General features: G+C 53.3%; 2 protein-coding genes across 8 annotated transcripts in view; both read left to right on the plus strand.

Moving 5' to 3' along the window:
• Window positions 1–9,303, plus strand: part of SSH2 (slingshot protein phosphatase 2) — a 258,906-nt gene extending 249,603 nt beyond the window's left edge. For all 3 annotated transcript variants that reach the window (XM_044248234.1, XM_044248233.1, XM_044248232.1), the window contains one exon: window positions 2,228–9,303. In XM_044248234.1, coding sequence (XP_044104169.1) covers window positions 2,228–4,291 — 2,064 coding nt within the window. In that variant the 3' untranslated portion in view covers window positions 4,292–9,303. The remainder of the gene's footprint in view (window positions 1–2,227) is intronic.
• Window positions 9,304–11,288: 1,985 nt separating this feature from the next.
• On the plus strand, window positions 11,289–18,181 carry CORO6 (coronin 6). 5 transcript variants are annotated; one of them, XM_044248241.1, is made up of 12 exons: window positions 11,289–11,427; window positions 12,520–12,779; window positions 14,201–14,323; window positions 14,796–14,925; window positions 15,021–15,202; window positions 15,814–15,933; window positions 16,240–16,359; window positions 16,818–16,922; window positions 17,010–17,155; window positions 17,531–17,588; window positions 17,694–17,924; window positions 18,022–18,181. In XM_044248241.1, the coding sequence occupies exons 2-12, from the start codon at window positions 12,582–12,584 to the stop codon at window positions 18,142–18,144; spliced, it is 1,536 nt and encodes a 511-aa protein (XP_044104176.1). In that variant the 5' UTR covers window positions 11,289–11,427; window positions 12,520–12,581; the 3' UTR covers window positions 18,145–18,181. The 5 variants fall into 5 exon arrangements, with proteins under 5 accessions (XP_044104176.1, XP_044104172.1, XP_044104174.1 ...); XM_044248237.1 differs by lacking the exon at window positions 16,240–16,359; XM_044248239.1 differs by lacking the exon at window positions 16,240–16,359 and having other exon boundaries at window positions 18,025–18,181.
• The last annotated feature ends 888 nt before the right edge of the window (window positions 18,182–19,069 follow it).

The following is a 19,069-nucleotide window of genomic DNA, read 5'->3' on the forward strand; positions in this document are numbered from 1 at the left end:
GTGACAGATTTACTTAATGATTTCAGTGTAGGTGACTACATTTTTGCATTTCCTGTTACTTGTCTGGTTATATTTACCACCTTGTCCATGACTTATCTTTTCTCTCTAACTACCCTAGGGCAGTCATTGCCTCTGCCTCCATCTTCTCTCCCCAAAAGTTATGTCTTTGCTTCATTTTGACTGGGAAATCAGAATGCTTGGACCAGTGGGTATAGCAGCTCTGACAGAAATAGCTTTTCTGCAAAGTCCCTCGTCATATGAGCACTCTCTCCACAGCCTATGCACACACTGGGCCCGCTGGGCTTCTCTCCCAGTCTTGGCTAGTTTACTTCTGCCTAATGTCCCAGCAGATTTCTCTTAAAGGTGTAACTGACCTTGTTGGTTTGTATTAGCTCTGACTTTCTTTTGAAGGAGAAAGATCAGAACAATTCCTAGGGAAATATTACGCTTTGAAGGCTTATAAAAATGTTAAAATAGGGGCATCTGCGGGGCTCAGTCAGTTAAGTGTCTGCCTTAGGCTCAGGTTATGATCTCAGGGTCCTGGGAATCCCAGCTCAGCAGGGAGTCTGCTTCTCTCTCGCCCCCTGTCCCTCCCCTCTGCTTGTACTCTCTGTCTCTCTAAATAAACAAATAAAATCTAAGTAAGTAAATAAATGAATAAAATATTAAAGTAGATTGATGGTTGTCAAATGCCACTTTAAGAGATATCCAAAAGCCGGAGTGCCTGGGTGGCTCAGTGGGTTAAAGCCTCTGCCTTCGGCAGGTCATGATCCCAGGGTCCTGGGATCAAGCCCTACATCAGGCTCTCTGCTCAGCAGGGACCCTGCTTTCTCCCCTCTCTCTCTGCCTGACTCTCTGCCTGCTTGTGATCTCTGTCAAATAAATAAATAAAATCTTTAAAAAAGAGAGAGAGAGAGAGAGATCCAAAACCTATTTTCAGATTTTGAAATTCTTATTTTTTTTTTAAACAATAGGACTTTGTTTTATATTGGCTAATTTTCTTTTGCCTCGTCCTAAACGCATCTAGGAATTTGTAACTGGTAGAACAGTAATACGTCAGAGAGTCACAGTTTCTAAGTTTGCTTAGGCATGTGGCTCCATAAGCCAAGTAAACCTTTCCCAGAAGGAGCCATGTGAAATTTGGAAATCGTGTGATCAGGTACAGAGTGCCCTCACATGCTGGAATGCTACTGCCAAAAGATGCCAAGAGTGGGAGGGTAAGGATGAAAGCTGGCAGGACAGAGGAGAGAAGAGAGCAGTGAGTCTCCAAATCCGACATCAGATGACAGCCTCATTCATCTTGCCCTAACACTGGGCATATTTAAGGTGGTCACTAAGTCCTTGAATGGCACTCTTACCCTTGAACTAGGTTAGAATCAAACTGGGAGTTGATAGGCCAGAGAAGAAAAATCACATCTACCCCAGTATAGCCCAAATCCTGAAGGCTAACGGTCTTAGGAAAGTAAGGTGGGGCACCTGGATGGCTCATTCGGTTGGGTGTCTGTCTTCTACTCAGGTCCTGATCCCAGGGTCCTGAGATCAAGCCCTGCATCCTGCTCCTTGCTCAGTGGGAAGTTTGCTTCTCCCTCTGCCCCTCTTCCCATTTTCCTGTGTGCACTCTCTCTCTCTCTCTCAAATAAAATCTTAAAATTTTTTTTTAAGATTTTATTTATTTTTCAGAGAGAGAGAGGGAGAGAGAGCAAGCACAGGCAGACAGAGAGGCAGGCAGAGGCAGAGGGAGAAGCAGGCTCCCTGCCGAGCAAGGAGCCCGATGTGGGACTCGATCCCAGGACGCTGGGATCATGACCTGAGCCAAAGGCAGCTGCTTAATCAACTGAGCCACCCAGGCATCCCTAAAATCTTAAATTTAAAAAAAAAAGAGAGAGAAAGAGAGAGAGAGAGAGAATTATAGGAACCTCCAAGACTATCCACTATGCATTTTTGGAGCAAGATACTGGGTTGGAATTCTGTTTTGAGTAAAGAGAACAAAAGTTTAGTAGACAGTGATATAAGCTGTAACAAATTTTTTATGTCTTCCTTTGATGAATCTGGTTTTTTTTTTTCCTTTTGTGACAACACAGATGGACGAAGGACAGTCCCAGGCACTCGACGATTTGTGTCCTCATAGCTAGAAGGTTCTCCCAGATTAGAAGATTAGTAAACAAAACATCTGGCATTTTTAATTAGGCCATGGTTTGCCATAACTGTCTCACTGTTTTCTCCCTAGGCAATCTCAGAACTGGTCAGCCCAGACATCTTCATGCAATCTCACTCAGAAAATGCAATTTCAGTCAAAGAAATCGTTACTGAGATTGAATCCATCAGTCAAGGAGTCGGACAGATTCAACTGAAAGGAGACCTCCTGTCTAACCCATGCCATACGCCAAAGAAGCATACCATCCATGAGCTGCCCCTTGAGAGAGCGCAGGCCCTGGAAAACAAACCTGGAAGTCTGGAGCAAGGTGAGGGTTCCTACACAGCCCAGCCTGAACTAGCCAAAGACTCAGGGAAGTGGGACCTAGAAGGCTGCCTGACCACACACTCATCAACTGCAGAGCTGGAAGAGGAGGAACCAGCTGAGGAGGAACAAGAACTTTGGGGCCCTGGAATGCACCCAGGTGCCAAGTGGTACCCTGGGTCCGTGAGGCGAGCCACCTTGGAGTTTGAAGAGCGCTTGCGACAGGAGCAAGAGCACCATGGTGCCGCGCCTGTTTGTGCCTCATTGTCCATTCGCAAGAATTCCAAGAATGATTTCTCTGTCGCAGACCTAGCACCAAAAGGGAAGAGTGATGAAGCTAGCCTTGAACTTTGTTTTGCCCCCAAGGAACCAGAGATTAACAAGGGCAAAGGGAAGAGCAGTGGGTCCGAAGCTGGCTCACTACCCCAGTCTGAGCAAGTAGCCATTGGTCCAGCACCTGAGCTGCTGCCGTTTCAAGAGCGCCCAGGGTCAGACACTAGAACAAAGCAGGAAGGAGTCCTGAAGGAGCAGAGGACTGTGGTTTCGTGCCAGGGCTCTGAGACACAGGCAGCCCCTCTCTCACTTCCCAAGAAGGTGGAAATCATTGAGTATCCCCACGCGGTTCCATCCCCCAATCACCCTGGGCCAGGGGGTGAAAGAGCCACCAGCATAAAGAATGGGGAGCAGGGACTGAGGAAAGCGAAGGTAGAGGACTCCATCCCCATCCTCTGTGCACTGGATGAAAATCTGAACAGGACTCTGGGCCCCACCCAGGCTCCTCTGCACCCCAACGTGCTACCTCTGCCTCATTCTTCCCCTCCTGAGCACGACAGTCCCACTGACCTGACCTCCACCCTGAGCAGCCCTGAAGCCTGGGATGACAGCCTCTCGACAGCCCGGCAAACAGGAGCACCTTTTGTCAGTCGCACAACCCATGTACCATCTGCCAACTTGGATCACGCACATCCCCAGACTGTAGTTCACCTGGAAGGCTTCACAGAGCAAAGCAGCACCACAGACAACGAGCCCTCTTCAGAGCAGGGTAGCTGGGAAGAAAGTCAGGAGGGCCCCTTTTCCAGTGGCAATGAAATGCCATACGAGGACTCCCAGCTAACTAGAGAAGACCTAAGCCAACTTGGTGACAATATTGAGGAGTTACAAGAAAAACCGGACCCACTTCCTGTAGCCTGTCAACTCCCACACAGCTCTAGTGGTGACAGCATAAAGGGTCTCAGCCATAGCCCCGGTGTGGTGAAGGAGCGCACTAAAGAAATCGAGTCCCGAGCGATTTGCCAGGGAGGGCTCACCAAACCATCCCAAATGAGGCATTCAGCTTCCCTCGCCAAGTTAGGTTACTTGGACCTCTGTAAAGACTGTTTATCAGACAGAGAGCCTCTCTCCTCTGATCCCCCTCATCTCAAACTGCTCCAGCCCTTCAACAGAACGGACACAGGCATGCACGCCAGGGAGGCCCAGGAGCCCCCAGAAAACCCAGATGCCCCCCAGAACCCAGAGCCCACCAAGTATTTTATAGAACAGCTCAAAACAACAGAGTGTATCGCGCAGAGCAAGCCAGTGGAGAAGCCCATTGTACAGTATGCCAAAGAATTTGGTTACAGTCAGCAGTGTTTGCTCCCCAGGGCAGGACCCGAATTGACTAGTTCTGAAGGAGGCCTTCCTTTGCCACAACCCCAGGGACTGCCGCGTGCAGGCCCCGCTCCAGGGCTGGCTGTGGCACCCCGTCAGCAGCACGGCCGAACTCACCCCCTTAGGAGACTTAAAAAAGCAAATGATAAAAAACGGACAACCAACCCCTTCTATAATACCATGTGATTCTGAGCCTACATGTGTGACTTTCTGAAAGAAATGTTTGTAAAAGGGGCAGGTGTAATATGTAAGGAACATGCACTTTATGGGTTAATTTTATAATATTTTGGTCATTTTACTGTTCCTGGCGCATGCAGGGTTTGGGTTGGTTTTTTTCCCCCTCTGTGTATGTGTGCGTGAAAGAGAAAAAGAGAGATTGATTCAGACAGCAAGACCATTTTAGCATTTTTTTATTTTTAGAAAAATTCAAACCTCAAAAAAATACTCATTTTCAAAGAGCACCTTTATCAAAGGCAAATTGCTGTTTTTCAGTCAGCTCCCACCTGCTCCTCATTTGCCCTCTGAGAAAAAGCTTGCCTACTTGCTTGAGGAAGGAAGCAGCTGGGGAGGGTGGGGATGAAGCTGGAAATCGGAAATGCTCCCCTGGGCCTGTGTGATGATGGTTTGGGCTTCAGACCTGATGCATGGGATTGAGCTGAAGGGCCGCTGCAAGTCCACGTGCTCTCAGCCTTGGGCCCACTAAGAGTTCCCAAGGTGGGCAGGTTCTGCTTTGCTCTCAAAGGGGGGGGGGGTCTTCCAGAAGCCACTGCTTCTGGATTCCTGAGTCCATCATTACCGAAAGGCAGGATAATGGCTGGCTTTGTATACTTACCAAGCAAATAGGTCCCCCCCCACCCAGCACATGATTTTTAAATTAAAAGTGAATCTCAAATGAAATCTGAGAGATCTGTGTCGAGGAAAGCATATGAGGAGGAGGAGGAGGTGTCGAGGAAAGCATAGGAGGAGGAGGAGGTGAAGTCTTCAGAGGCTGCTGCCCAGTATCTTCCGGGTCAGTATCTTCCTCCACATGGGCTGTCACCCTGGCCCTCCATCCTTTCAACTAAAACAGAATAGGGACAAGTTTGAAAAACAGCAATTGAAAGTCAGTGTGTTCTTGTAAAATGACTATGTACGTAGGGTTTTAACACTTCCATTACTTGAATAATTCTGTGGGCCTTCTGAGTTTAATGGCCATATATTTTTCCAATTTACTTTTCTCCCTCATGCTGTTTCTCCCAGTGCTGCCCTTTTTTTAAAATTTCATAGATGATATTTGAATTGTTACATTACCTATGTATAACCTCCATTGAACGCGAAGTTTTCTTACCGATGTTATCACTGTTAACACTTGACGTGGGTTGTTGTTTTTTTTTTTTCTGGAAGATTTGTCATTTCTCTAGTTTATACACAGTATTTATGTACATAATGTCACTTTCTTACAGTGTTTTGTTGTTGATGTCGTAGGATCTTTTTGATTTAATCTTTGTAAGAAGGATAAAGCTGCAACTGGAGAAAACAGACACCACAGAAATAAAACTGATGGGTGCTGGTAGGAATCTGCAGAGTATATCGATGGTGGTTTTAATTGTTAAGATGGAGACTTCTGATCGCCAGCTGCTGCCAAATTATGTGTTAGTAACTTCCTCCTCAGAGAAACCCCTGAAGGCTCCCATTAGATCACAGTTTGACTGAAAGCTGATTTCTCTTTGAGACTGAAATCCCAGAGCGGGTTGTTTGCCAGGAGCTGAACCACAGCCAGGGAGTATATGTGAGTGATACCGCTGCCCAGGGCGGAAGCTTCCGATGGAGTGGGCTGCAGGGTTCATGGGCAGGCAGGCCCCCCACCAAGGGCAGGCACCCACTATTGACTCCACTTAGGATGCTTTTGCTTCGTTGCTGTTGTGGAGCTCCTTGCCATTAACAAGCCTGTTTAGCCATTTTAGCCTGGAATGAAATACCTTCTGCAGCTCATCAAAACTGAAGAGGTTTGCAAATTTGCTTCCTGTTTGCTTTGGTTGATGTCCACGTGGCTGAGAGGTTGACCAAGTACAGAGTTGGGCTTTGGTTTTTGGCTCATCATGGCACTGAGAGGAAAGACAGATACCCAGACTGTCAAGGGGATTGTCAGAGGCCAGAGTTTGGTCGGAAACAGATAGTGGAGTGACCTCCAGGGGACAGAAAAGGTGGCCCGAGGCCATTCATAGGTGCTCCAGGGGAGCCGTGAATCTGGGTGCTGTGTGGAAGTTGGTCAGGTCTCACTTCGCTGCCAGGTGGTGGATTGGACAGAAACCTCCTGCTCTAAGTGTCTTTATGATGTAGTAATTATATGTACCTGTGCTGTCTTTAAATAGTTTTTTCCTTGAATGTTCGAATGTATCCTCCACACACACTGCTTTGTGGTTGCTGGATGTTTAATGTGTTGTCAAGTGTTTTTGTTAGATGATGTGTACCAGTGTGAGGAGGCTTGCAAGACAGGGTTATGAATTTCCAGGGCTCAGCCTGCTAAACAGCCCTGCCTTGTTGAGCCAGTTCCACCACCGCCAATACAAGAGGGAAAGGACAGGAAATTGTGGCAGGGGTAGGGAGAGAAGGATTTGCACTGAGGTGAAGAGAGTGGTGTCCCCTCATTAACCCTTTGAAATGGTGACATCCCTCACATAGAGAATTATAAGCAGGATGGACAGTATTACACTGTGCTCTCTCCTCCCCTGCAGCGGTGGTTAGTGCTCACCATCCCTGCATTAAGTAATAGCAGCGGTGGGGAGATCTTCTAATGCTGTGAAGAAAACTTTTTAAAGAAAAAGGAAATAGTCTTGCTCTCGCTTCCTTCTTTTAAGTAACATTCTTGGTTATCGTTTAATTTACCTGCCTCAAGAAACATCCTCCATTCAGGGTCTGTAATTCACCCATGCTGTGGGGGTTTTGCCAGCCTCTCAAACCCCCCACAACTGAGGGTTTTTGTGTTATGTGCATAGCTGAGCAATGCCCAGGGGAAGCACATGATGAGCCATCAAGGACTTCTCAGACTTTCTTGTCCTCAGACTTTTTGATAATCTCAGGTGGCCTATTTCCCTTTTCTGTTCATGGAAAGCTCAGACCCAGAACAGCAGGTCCGGTGGTTTGACAGAGATGAGTAGGAAAAGTCTTGACCTCTTGCTCAGTGCCTCTCTTTATTTTGAAAACCACCGTAGTCTGACGCTCAATTACCCTGGAGGAGAGAGAGTGAGAGAGAGAGTGTGTGTGCATACACAGATACACGCACACCTGTGCAAAAATACTTTAAAAAGTAATGTTTTGGTGCATGGGGTAGAAGCCCCAGGAGCATGCAACTTTTGAGCTGTAATCTGGAGGGTTACCTGGTGAATAGGAAGGAGAGAGACTTCAACCCTTTCTTGATTTTAGAAACACTTAGGAGTAGTATATACTATAGTAGACCTGTAGTACTGTATTATAGTAATAATCATCTCTCCTCATTTTTGTTGCCTTTCAGAGTCTTAATGTTTGGGATCATTCTTAGCACCCTAGCTTCTTCAGGCTCTTGAGGTAGCATTTTCCTGGTTCTGTACCTGTATCCCACCCCTATCTCATCTGGGGAACTACAAAGAGCTCCAAGGACAGCCTTGAGAATGAAAGCCCAGGCTCTGAGGTCCCCTCTTGCTCAAGGGCCCCAAACAGAGACTTTTGGATAGACCTGAAGTTTCTCAGACATAGCCACTCACAAAAATCTTCATCTGATCCATCTGAGGATTTCAGTTTTAAAGTGATCTAGGCATGTTTGGTAGAGAAGTTTCTGTGGGAGTTTTTTTCTTTTACAAAAGCATTATGCAAAGAGGGTCACTTTTTAAGGGCATTTTAAAACTTTTAAATAAAGCCATTCTTTGGCTCTTTTTGACAACTATTTGTGGATACTTTGTTTACATTGTGATAATTAAAACACACATCCTCTTGACAGCCGCTCCTCCCTTTCTCCAGGCACGCAGCCCTGGCTGTCCTATGAGTCCTCTCACAGAGCAAGGCCTCCGTGGTCAGCCCTGACTCACAGGGGACTTGGGGGGGATGGACCCGGAGCTGACTTCCATCTGTGTCCTGCACTCCCCTTCAACACTCTGTGTGGAATTAGCCCTTTCCTCAGTCAGTGATGGTGTGTCTTACAGTGATGGTTGTAACGGTGAATGGCTAGTGTCCTTTTTGTCTCAGTTTGTTTTGCTTTTTGATGGTAGATGAAATTTTAGCTCTTTCAGCACCAGTCCAACTTGACGGTATCTTGGACTTTGTTTTCCCTCCCAGACTTAAAAGATCAAGGCATGTATTAGGCATAAATATATTTGCTGCCTCAACTCATCTGATACCCAGATTAGGAAACAGCCTGTCACCAAAGCAGAAAGCTGCACACTCCTAACCCCTGTCCCAGGCCTCTGGGGTCCCTCGATGCCATGGAGAGCTAATGCAAGGTGCTTGTGTACTTTCCCAGCCTGGAAGTGAAGGGTGACTGGCCCTGGCTCCTGCTATGAAAGAAAACCAGCCTCATTTTCTCAGTGCCCCAGAGACCTAAGACAGGATTTCTAAACTGGAATCATCCCTCACTGGCTTGAAGATGCCTCAGGGGGTATATGACTAGTGCTGCCCTCTGGGTCCTCACAGGGACACTGGTGGCTTTGTCCTCTGTACATATGCAGAGCTAATACCTAGGGCTTTATTCAAGCTGATGACCCAATCTGGAAACTGGGTAACTGGCCCTGAAATGATTCTCCGCCAACAGGCCCACAGGGAATTGTTTGGTTTTTGTGGTTTTTTCGGATTTTGGTTTGCCTGGCATAGCTTAAGGTGCCTTTTATTTTTTTTTTCTTTCTACTTTATTTTGTAGGACTTGTTCTAAATGTAGAAAACAAGTCCAAAAGACTCTCCCACTGACTGTTACCTTTGCCCCAGGCCAGTCCAAACTTTTATGCTCACATTTTATTAAATAAAGCAGGTGCTCCCTGGAATCTCTGGGACCTTTTTGAGGCATTTGAAGCAGAATATAAAGAGTGGTCTCATCTCCTTCCTTAATCTTCCTGGTGGTTGGGATGTTCCACTTGTATCATAGATTTTTTTTATTACTGATGTGCTCTGCTGTTTTTAAATGTGAACTTGTGCGCAAATGTGCAGATTCAATGTTCTTGTTACAGATTAAATAAATTTTTATTTTGAAGATGAAATGTGTATTTGATCAAGTGCAAAAAAAGGCGGGGAGATGGTCCTAGAGCAGATGGAGGGATTGGAAGGGAACACTGATGAGCAGTGGGAGGCACATGGAGCAATTCTCCTTGATCTCCCTCATGCTTAAGAGCTATCTCTGGGGGTGGGGTGGGGGGGGGTAGTGCCTGGGTGGCTCAGTGGGTTAAAGCCTCTGCCTTCAGCTCAGGTCATGATCTCAGGGTCCTGGGATGGAGCCCCGCATTGGGCTCTCTGCTCAGCGGGGAGCCTGTTTCCTCCTTTCTCTCTGCCTGCCTCACTGCCTACTTGTAATCTCTCTGTCAAATAAATAAAATCTTTGAGGGGAAAAAAAAAAAAAAGAGTAGAGGCGCCTGGGTGGCTCAGTGGGTTAAGCCTCTGCCTTCGGCTCAGGTCATGGTCTCAGGGTCCTGAGATCGAGTTCTGCATCAGGCTCTCTGCTCATTGGGGAGCCTGCTTCCCTCTCTTTCTCTGCCTGCCTCTCTGCCTACTTGTGACTCACTCTCTCTCTCTGTCAAATAAATAAAATATTTTTTTTTTTAAAAGAGCTCTGGGGGGAAAATACTTTCTACCTCCCACAAAATAAAGGCTGAGTGGGAAATGGAATAACCAAAGATTATTTCAGACTTTGTGGCTCCAATAAAGTGACCAAGCTGGGAACTTGCCTGGTCAAAGAAGCTCTTGCCACAGCCACCACCTGAATGTTAGGAGAATGAATAAGCAAAGGGACCAAAATTCCTCTGCTATGTGTGGTACAGAGTGACTGCTCTGGGACAGCTGCTGTGACCTGCCCCAGCAGGGACTAGATTTCTTGGGTGGCTGTCCTCTCTGGACATTAGTGAGTTAGAGCTCACAAACTTTCAGCACAAGCCACCTCAGCTCACTGATTTCTAGAAATGGGGCATGACTTTCTAAAGAAGTAAAAGCTTTTAACCCTCTCTTGCTATTAGAGGAGAAGTACTGGATAATGGTGGAAGAAGGGAGATGGGTTGCAGGGAGGACGCCTGGATGCCTCTGTTGGTTAAGCATCTGACTTCAGCTCAAGTCATAATTTCAGTTCAGGCTCCTGGAATGGAGCCCTGTACCCGGCTGCCCTCTCAGTGGGGAGTCTGCTACTCCTTCCTCCTCTTTGTCCCTCCCCACCCCCCATCTCATGCTCGCATTCTCCCTCTCAAAGTCTTTTTTAAAGTAAATAAATAAAACAAAATTTGATTGCCAAAAGCCTGTGGCAGCTGCTTCTCCTTGAACCTGGTGTTCCCACGGGTTCAAGGTAGATTCACTTCCTCAGCGAGTCTTTAGTCTGCTTTGCGCCCTCCTCCATGGAATCCTCTCTATCGGGTGAAATGCCTAGCTACAGTGCCAACGTTTTAGGTTCTCAAGTGGTCGCCATAGGCATTAATAACAAGAACGGGTACCCTGTCGGGTACCCTCAAGCTGTCCTGGGCGAGCCTAGGCCCTCACCCAAGGGCCTGGAAGACTCCCTAGAAGCATCTGCCGGGACCTCTCCCCAGGAGGGTCTGGACGTGCGTGCAGTCCCGCCGCCCCGGCCCTCCAGCGGGGACAGGCTAAATTGGGAGCGCGATTGCAGCAGGAATGCGGCGCGAAGGCACCTGATCTTGCGCGGCTGCCGGGTCTCCCTCTCCGCGCCCAGCCTCTGTCTGGAAACCTGGGTCTGCGAACCTGGATCTGAGAACCTGGGTCTGCCCAGCCCACCCCGAAGGCACGGCGGGTGGGGAAGGCGTGCGCACAACCCGCCGGGACACCCTCAATTACTTTTGACAGTTCTTTGAGCCCTGCGGGCTGGCGGCTCAGAGTCAGCGGCGCTCGACTTTCCCGCCGCTGGAGGGGCGGGGCACATGTGGCCCCGCCCCCGTCACAGGCCCCGCCCCCGCAGGTTGATGGCAGCGGCAGCTGGGACTGCAGCGACGCCGGGCCCCGGAGAGCCGCAAGCAGCGGCCCGAGCGCGCAGAAGAGCACCCGGGCCCCAGACGCCGCGGACACCCGGAGAGGCAGTTCCGGCGCCCTGACTCCCTCGGCCCCCAGCGCACTCCTAGACCCCTCTGCAGAGGAGTCGCAGCGTGAGCGCCCCTCGGCCCACTCAGGACCAGGTACCTCCCCCATCCCACGCCGCCACCGCAGCCACCGCAGCGGGCGGGGTCTCTAGAGAGGGCAGAGATCTGCGCCCCCTCCCCCGCGCCGCCAAATTCGGTCCCGGGCGGGGCGGACTTGGCGTCTATATTTGGCCGGACAGCGGCCCGCGCGTCTGCACGGCACCAACACCTCGTCTCCTAAGAACGCAGTGCTGGGGCAGGAGGCCGGAGGAGGGTGCCGGGAGGCCCGGGCCTCAGGCCTGGGGCTGCAGAAGCGGCGTGAAGGGCACAGGGATGTCCGGGGCAGGGGAGGGGCAGGAGTCACTGGATAGGACTTTGGAAAAGCCCGGTGAGTCCCCTGGGGAAGAGCATAGCACAGACCCTGGCTGAAGAAAAGGCACTCACCCTCGCCCGACCCCACCCCAGGAGAGTTCGGCACCCATAGGAGAAATGGAATGGAAGTATGGTAGGCAAAAGCCAGACCATAGTTAGGACTTCTTGGAGAGGCCGGTGAAATGGGAGTGGAGAGATCCACCTTACACTGTGAAATTGATGAAATTGATGAAAACAGTAGCAGGAAATTGATGAAAACAGTAGCAGGAAAGACTCAGGTTAGCTGGCAGGAGGAACTTCCCCTTGGCAAAATTTTAGAAAAAGACAAAAGCCCGTCTGCCCAAACTATGTTACAGATGCAGAGTTCAGGATCTTGAGGGGCTGCAGTCTTAGCCCCATAGCTGGCGTTGAGCCAAGATCCCAAGACCATGGCCTCTGATTCTGGGCAAGGTGCAGTTAGGAAATAAAGCACTTCCTGAAGAGATGCTCATCCAAGGCTAGCCATCAGGAGGGCAGTCTGCACTGAGGCTCCTCCCCAAACCACTGCAACTTCCAGGAAGCTTTCAGGCCCAGGCAAACTCCACTGTCCCCTGCCTGGGTCTCAAAGAAGTCAGGTTCCAAATCCCAGCCCCTTGAATTAAGCAACATTTTATAGGTGGCAAAGACTTTTCACATACTTTCATCACCTGGAAGAAAGCTCCCTGTTCTAGGACCTGATTCATAGCCAGATAACCCTTCTCACTTACCACCCCCTCCCTGCTCTTTTCCCTCCCCCAGTTCACAGGACTAAGGACCAAAGGCATTCCCGGAACTGAGATCCTCCATTTCTACCCACAGCCATGAGCCGGCGTGTGGTTCGGCAGAGCAAGTTCCGCCATGTGTTTGGGCAGGCGGCAAAGGCTGACCAATCCTATGAGGATATCCGTGTGTCCAAGGTCACATGGGACAGCTCCTTCTGTGCCGTCAACCCCAAATTCCTGGCCATTATTGTGGAGGCAGGAGGTGGAGGTGCCTTCATTGTCCTGCCTCTGGCCAAGGTGAGGGATTTGGGGAAGAAAGCAGGTGGGAAAACACTAGCTGTGGCCCCGGGGGATCCCTCCTTCAGTTGAGAGGGAAGTTTGTGTCCATCAGCTGCTCCCTGTTCCCCAAGTCCTTGGGGACCAACTTGGAGGCTCCCTCACCCTGCCCAGAACAGCAGCAGCACAGCGGGTCCCCTTTTCTGAGCAGCACCCTTGTCACCAGCAGGGACCAGAAGGGTGTTATGGAGATAGCTGGGAAGTGGTGGAGCCAGGGCCTGACCCAGATTCTGTTCCTGTCTCTCCCGATGCCACACCCCCCTCATGATCTTTCTCCCCAGTGCATGGTGACCATTTGATTAAATCACACCCCAGAGCACCACGCTGAAGACAGCGTCAGGCTCTTTCCAAAGATTCCTGGTCACCTCCCCACTGTGGTTCTTAGAGCAAGACAGAATGAGAACAAAGGGCAGGGGTACATCACACCAGAGGCCAGAGCCCTCCCTACCCCAGGGATGGGGGCTGGGCAATCACCTCCCCCTTTGCTGGGTAACCTCAAGCCCCTTGGAAATCTCCACCCCCAGGATGGCCACCCCAAGTCATGACCTTGATCTGGCCCCTATACCCTGCGAAGGGAGACCCAGACCCGGCAGGTGGCAGGGTCAGGAAGAGGCCTGACAATAGCCAGTGACTCATTCCGGGACAATGCAGACATCACCCAAGGACACCAGCCCCGGGGGCTCAAATTTCAACTGCAGCCACCTCCTCACCCAGGACAACTGCCATTCCGGTGCCACACGGCTACCCCCTCCCCTACTGCCAGCTCTGGGCTGATGCCAGCCTCTGCAAAGGTCTCAGAGCCCCACATAAAAAGCCCATAACAACCAAAAGTAGGTGAGCCCCCACTCAGATTGGGAGATAGCAGGCACCAGGAGTGGCTGCTGCTGGTGGTTCCAAGGTCAAGCTAGTGACGGGGGGGGGGGGGGGGGGGGGGGGGGGGGGGGGGGGAAATCTGCCAAGGTTGGCTAGGAAAGGACTGTTGGCCACTGCATTGCCTATGACCTACTTCACCTTGACCTCTTCTACCAGGGGCTTCCTATAGACATTCTAGCTGGGGGGACGGGCCCAATAGCAGCCTCCTCCAAGTAGGTGTTTTTGCAAGAGCACTGGACTGAGAGTTCAGGTCTCGGCTCCCCCAGTATCTTGCTGCATGTCCCTGGCTAAGTCATCAGCTCTCTGTGTCTGATTCCCTGATATTAAATGGCTTCCACTCTGTCTGCCTTCAGTGGAGTATAGGAAGTAGTTGCATGGGGTTGGGGGTTCTGAAAGGGGTTCGCAAAGAGAAACTAGGTGATAGAATATTGAGTTGTAAACAGGTCCATGGCCCACCCCCAAAAAGCACACAGGAAATTGACCCCAGAGCCCCTCTCTGACCCCTCCAGACAGGACGAATGGATAAGAACTACCCGCTGGTCACCGGGCACACTGCCCCTGTGTTGGACATCGACTGGTGCCCACACAATGACAACGTCATTGCCAGTGCCTCAGATGACACCACGGTCATGGTAGGAACCAGGTGGATGCTGCGGAGCAGCTGGGCAGGGGAAGGGGGGAGGGCTGCCTCACCTGCGCTAGGGGAGGTGGTAAAAGAGGTGCTGGGTCCCAGGGCCCTGCCCAGCCCTGCTCAGCTCCCGGGCTATATTTAGCCACATGTCCACCCCCTCCCAGGATGCACTTCTTAAGGCTAATTATAGCCATGGCCAACTTGAGGCCTGAAGAGCAAGGGGCAGTGCTCTGAAGTCTCCTGGCTGGGGTGTAAAGAAAGGTCCCTGGAGAGCTGGCAGTGTCTCCTCCTGGCTCCCAGCTGCTTCTGCCCGGGGCAGGCATCATTACATCTTGCCTACATCTTGTATTTGACCGTTACCACTCAAGAGAGCCAGTAGGGTTTGGGGTGGGAAGGGGGCAATGTTGGGGAGAAGTAGAGAGACAAAGCAGGTTCCTCATCCCACTCACCCCATGCCTTTTCCTCCCTCCCAGGTGTGGCAGGTTCCAGACTACACCCCAGTGCGCAACATTACAGAACCCATCATTACACTTGAGGGACACTCCAAACGTGTGGGCATCCTCTCCTGGCACCCCACGGCCCGGAATGTCCTGCTCAGTGCAGGTCTGGGGGCCTAGGGCGGGGTCCCTACTGCAGATGTGGTGGGGGAGGATGGCACAGGCAGGACCCAAGTAACCGTGACTGGCCGCTTTGGGCAGGTGGTGACAATGTGATCATCATCTGGAATGTGGGCACGGGGGAGGTGCTCCTGAGTCTAGACGACATGCACCCAGATGTCATCCACAGCGTGTGCTGGAACAGCAACGGCAGCCTGCTAGCCACCACCTGCAAGGACAAGACCCTGCGCATTATCGACCCCCGCAAGGGCCAGGTGGTGGCGGTGAGTGCCTGGCTTTGCTGTTCCCCAGCCTCCACCCCAGGAACCAACTGTCAGGCCCCAGTGCCCTTGATCCTCTGAGTTCCTAGTCCAGGCTCTCGCCTCCTCCACCCTAACCTTAGGCAGTACCCTCCTCCCAGTGTCTGCAACCCCTGCTCCCAGCCCTAAGGTAGCCCATGGCCCACAGTCTTCTGTTCCCTGCGTTCCCCAGCACCTCACAAGCTCAGAGCAGTTCCCCTGTGAGGTTCCCCAGCACCTCACAAGCTCAGAGCAGTGCTCATTGGGTTGGAATTGAGCAGCGGAGATGCTGCAAGCTTCCACCAGAACCTGCATGACACATCCCGGACCCCTCTCCTCTCCGCCGGCACCCCGCCCCATCTTGCAGGGTCTCGGGACCGCCACCGGCTCTCCCTCCGGGTAGGCCCCTATCTGCCCGAGTCGACCCACTGGGCGAGCGGAAGAGGGGACAACCCTCGCGCCTTGCTAGGCCTAGCTCGGTTCCCTGAGGGCGGCGGCCCCTGCCTCCCCGCCCTGACTCGGACTCGGGGTGCGGGTGCACGGGGTCCGTTCCTGTCCCCGCCGCGAGCGCTCTAACCCACTAACCCCGCGAGCAGGAGCGAGCCCGGCCTCACGAGGGCGCCCGCCCGCTGCGGGCCGTCTTCACGGCGGACGGGAAGCTACTGAGCACCGGCTTCAGCAGGATGAGTGAGCGGCAACTCGCGCTCTGGGACCCGGTAGGCCAGGCCGCGCTGGGCGCGCGCGCGCTCCTCCACGGGGCCAGTCCGGAGCGTCCTCCCAGGCCGGGGCCTCGCTGGGAAAAGCTCCTCTGCGGCGGCGGGGAGCCGGCCGACTTCCCCTGCTCTCGGGATCCGCCTCTGAGGGCGCTTAAAGGGCTCGGGACCCGCCAAGAGGCGCGCACTTCCCGCTCCCGCCGGTCGCAGACGCTCTCCAGGCCTGGGGCCAGCCGGGGCCCCCCAGGAAGCTGAGTAGTTAGGCGCAGGCAGCTGGGTGACGCCTCTCCCTGTCTCCCCCCACCCCAGGAGAGGTTTGCGGCCCACGAGGGAATGAGGCCCATGCGGGCCGTCTTCACGCGCCAGGGTCATATCTTCACCACAGGCTTCACCCGCATGAGCCAGCGAGAGCTGGGCCTGTGGGACCCGGTAACGCAGCTGGAAGTTTGGGGTGTGTGCCCTGGGGACTGGCATCACGGGAGAGGGGCCAGGCGCCCCCCACCCGCAGGGCATGCCCACCTGGACTGGGCTGGAGGCTGCTGCCCCCTTTGCAGCGCCTGCCATCCCCACACCCACCCCTCCGCCCAGTTGTGCTGCGCCGCCTGAAGGAGCCCACGCTGGCACCCCCATCTGGTGATGCCGAGTCCCTGGGGGTGGATTGCGGTGACTGCATGCGGCGGCGGCGGCGGCGGCGGCGCAGGGGCTGTATGTGCGGGGGCCCTGGGACTGATGTGTCCATGGGCGGGACCCACAGCTCGGTTCGCCAGAACTGCCTTGGGCACGTGCGGGGGGCTTGCAGCGGGTAGGAAGGGTCAAGGGGCTTCAGGGGATCCAGCAGTGGCACGGTGGCCGGGACAGGGCTGGTCACGCCTCCTGTGCTCGGGCAGAACAACTTTGAGGAACCAGTAGCGCTGCAGGAGATGGACACAAGCAACGGGGTCCTACTGCCCTTCTACGACCCCGACTCCAGCATCGTCTACCTATGCGGCAAGGTGCCCGGACTGCAGGGGAGGACAGGGACGGGACAGAGATATTGAGGGTCCCACCTGAGAATGTTTCTGAACTGATTGGTTTTGCAGGGCGACAGCAGCATTCGGTACTTTGAGATTACAGATGAACCACCTTTCGTGCATTACCTGAACACGTTCAGCAGCAAGGAGCCTCAGAGGGGCATGGGTTTCATGCCCAAGCGAGGGCTGGACGTCAGCAAGTGTGAGATCGCCCGGTCAGCAGCCTTTGCCCTTCTCAGTTGCATGTCTGTCCCCACGTGCCATCGGAGAAGACACAGGGGCTTCTCCCATAGTGTGATCTTTGGGAAGGAGTGGGGGTATTTTGCAGGGGGTGGGGGTTGGATCGGGGGAAGGGAGGGACAACCAGTCTTGTTTCCACGCCAGCCCCAGCGTTAACATTCTCTAAACTTCAGTTTCCTCAACTGTAAAATGATGATAAACACCCCATCAGAGATGTTTTACCAGCTGGACCCATAATGTGTTTTGAAGTGCATGGTACGGGCTCAGCAAGTGTTGGTCTCCAACCTCTTGGTCCCCTGCAGAAAAGGGGGTGGGAGACGGCAGGGGTGCTGAAGCCCGCTCCCTTATAGGTTCTACAAGTTGCACGAAAGAAAATGTGAGCCCATCATCATGACTGTGCCCCGCAAGGTAAGGGGGCGCGGAGAGGTTGGGAAGAGAGGGCTCCAAGGCGGAAGGAAAGGAGCAGGCCCGGCCCTCTGCTAACACTAGTCTTCCTGTACCCCACCCCCGCAGTCAGACCTGTTTCAGGACGACCTGTACCCAGATACTCCGGGCCCCGAGCCGGCCCTAGAAGCGGACGAATGGCTATCCGGCCAGGACGCCGAACCCGTGCTCATCTCGCTGAGGGACGGTTACGTGCCTCCCAAGCACCGCGAGCTCCGGGTCACCAAACGCAATATACTGGACGTGCGCCCTCCCTCCGGTCCCCGCCGCAGCCAGTCTGCCAGCGACGCCCCCTTGTCGGTAAGATCCGGCTCGGCTCCGGCCCCGGCCCGGTCTACACATCCCCCGTCCCGACCCCTTCCTGACACAGCCTCTTCTGTCCTCCGCGCGCCGGCAGCAGCACACTCTGGAGACGCTGCTGGATGAGATCAAGGCCCTTCGCGAGCAGGTGCAGGCCCAGGAGCAGCGCATCACGGCTCTGGAGAACATGCTGTGCGAGCTGGTGGACGGCACGGACTAGCGCGGCGCGCTGGGTGCAGCTCCGAGCCTGGGGAGCAAAGCCGGGCGGGGAGTAGGACTTGGCCCCGCCCCGGCTTTCTGTCCGGAACCCCGGAACCCGCCCCTCTGGGCGGGGTCCGGGGGCTGGACTGGGAAGGGAACTCCATCCCCTCGCCGGAGTCCCGGACAAACGGAGTGTCGCGGAGACTCCCGTCTGCCTGGCACCCGCCTGGCTACGTGCCTCGTCCGGGACTCAGCAGGAGCTGGCCTTGGGAGGCCCGGGGTGACGGGGACCTCAGCAACGGTGCTGCACGGCGAGGCGGTGTCCCTTCTGTCTCCCGCCTAGGGCAGGGGAAGTGCTTAGTATTAGCGCTATTCTTGGGGATATCGGGGAGCTTGGGCTTGACCTCAAAGGGGTAGCCGTGCAACGGGTCTCGCCAGACCAAATGGGGAAAGTTATAACGCTTCTCCCTCTAATCGACTCACTTGATGCCACTACCCGAAGTGGTAAAACGGATGGGCGCCACCCCAGATCTACAGACATACACAACCATTTGGCCGCAGGGCCGAACCCACCAGTTACACCCAGCAGTCTGTGGCAGAGGGCTGTCTTCCTTCTTTTCACCCGCAGGGGAGAGGGCGGCTTCCGCACTGCACCCCCGCCAGAGAACCAGAAAACTGGCATGGAAGCAGGTTCACACCCCTCTTCCTGTACCCCCCACAACTGCCCCCAGCCCTCTGATGCCTCGGCTCTAGGAGGAAAACAAGATTTACTGAATGAAATATTTTACTAAGTTCTTGGTCTGTGCCTCCTGCCTGCGTGGGGGTGAGGGGGCCAAGACCCACGGCCTCTGCAAATGCTGTATCCCCAGGCTTGTGGGGGTGCTGACAAAGGCTCAGGACCCACCAGGCATTCTTTTACCTCAGAGCCCTCTCCACCCTGAGGT

The sequence above is a fragment of the Neovison vison genome, chromosome 5 (genome assembly GCF_020171115.1).
Source record: "Neovison vison isolate M4711 chromosome 5, ASM_NN_V1, whole genome shotgun sequence".
NCBI classification, from domain to species: Eukaryota; Metazoa; Chordata; class Mammalia; order Carnivora; family Mustelidae; genus Neogale; species Neogale vison.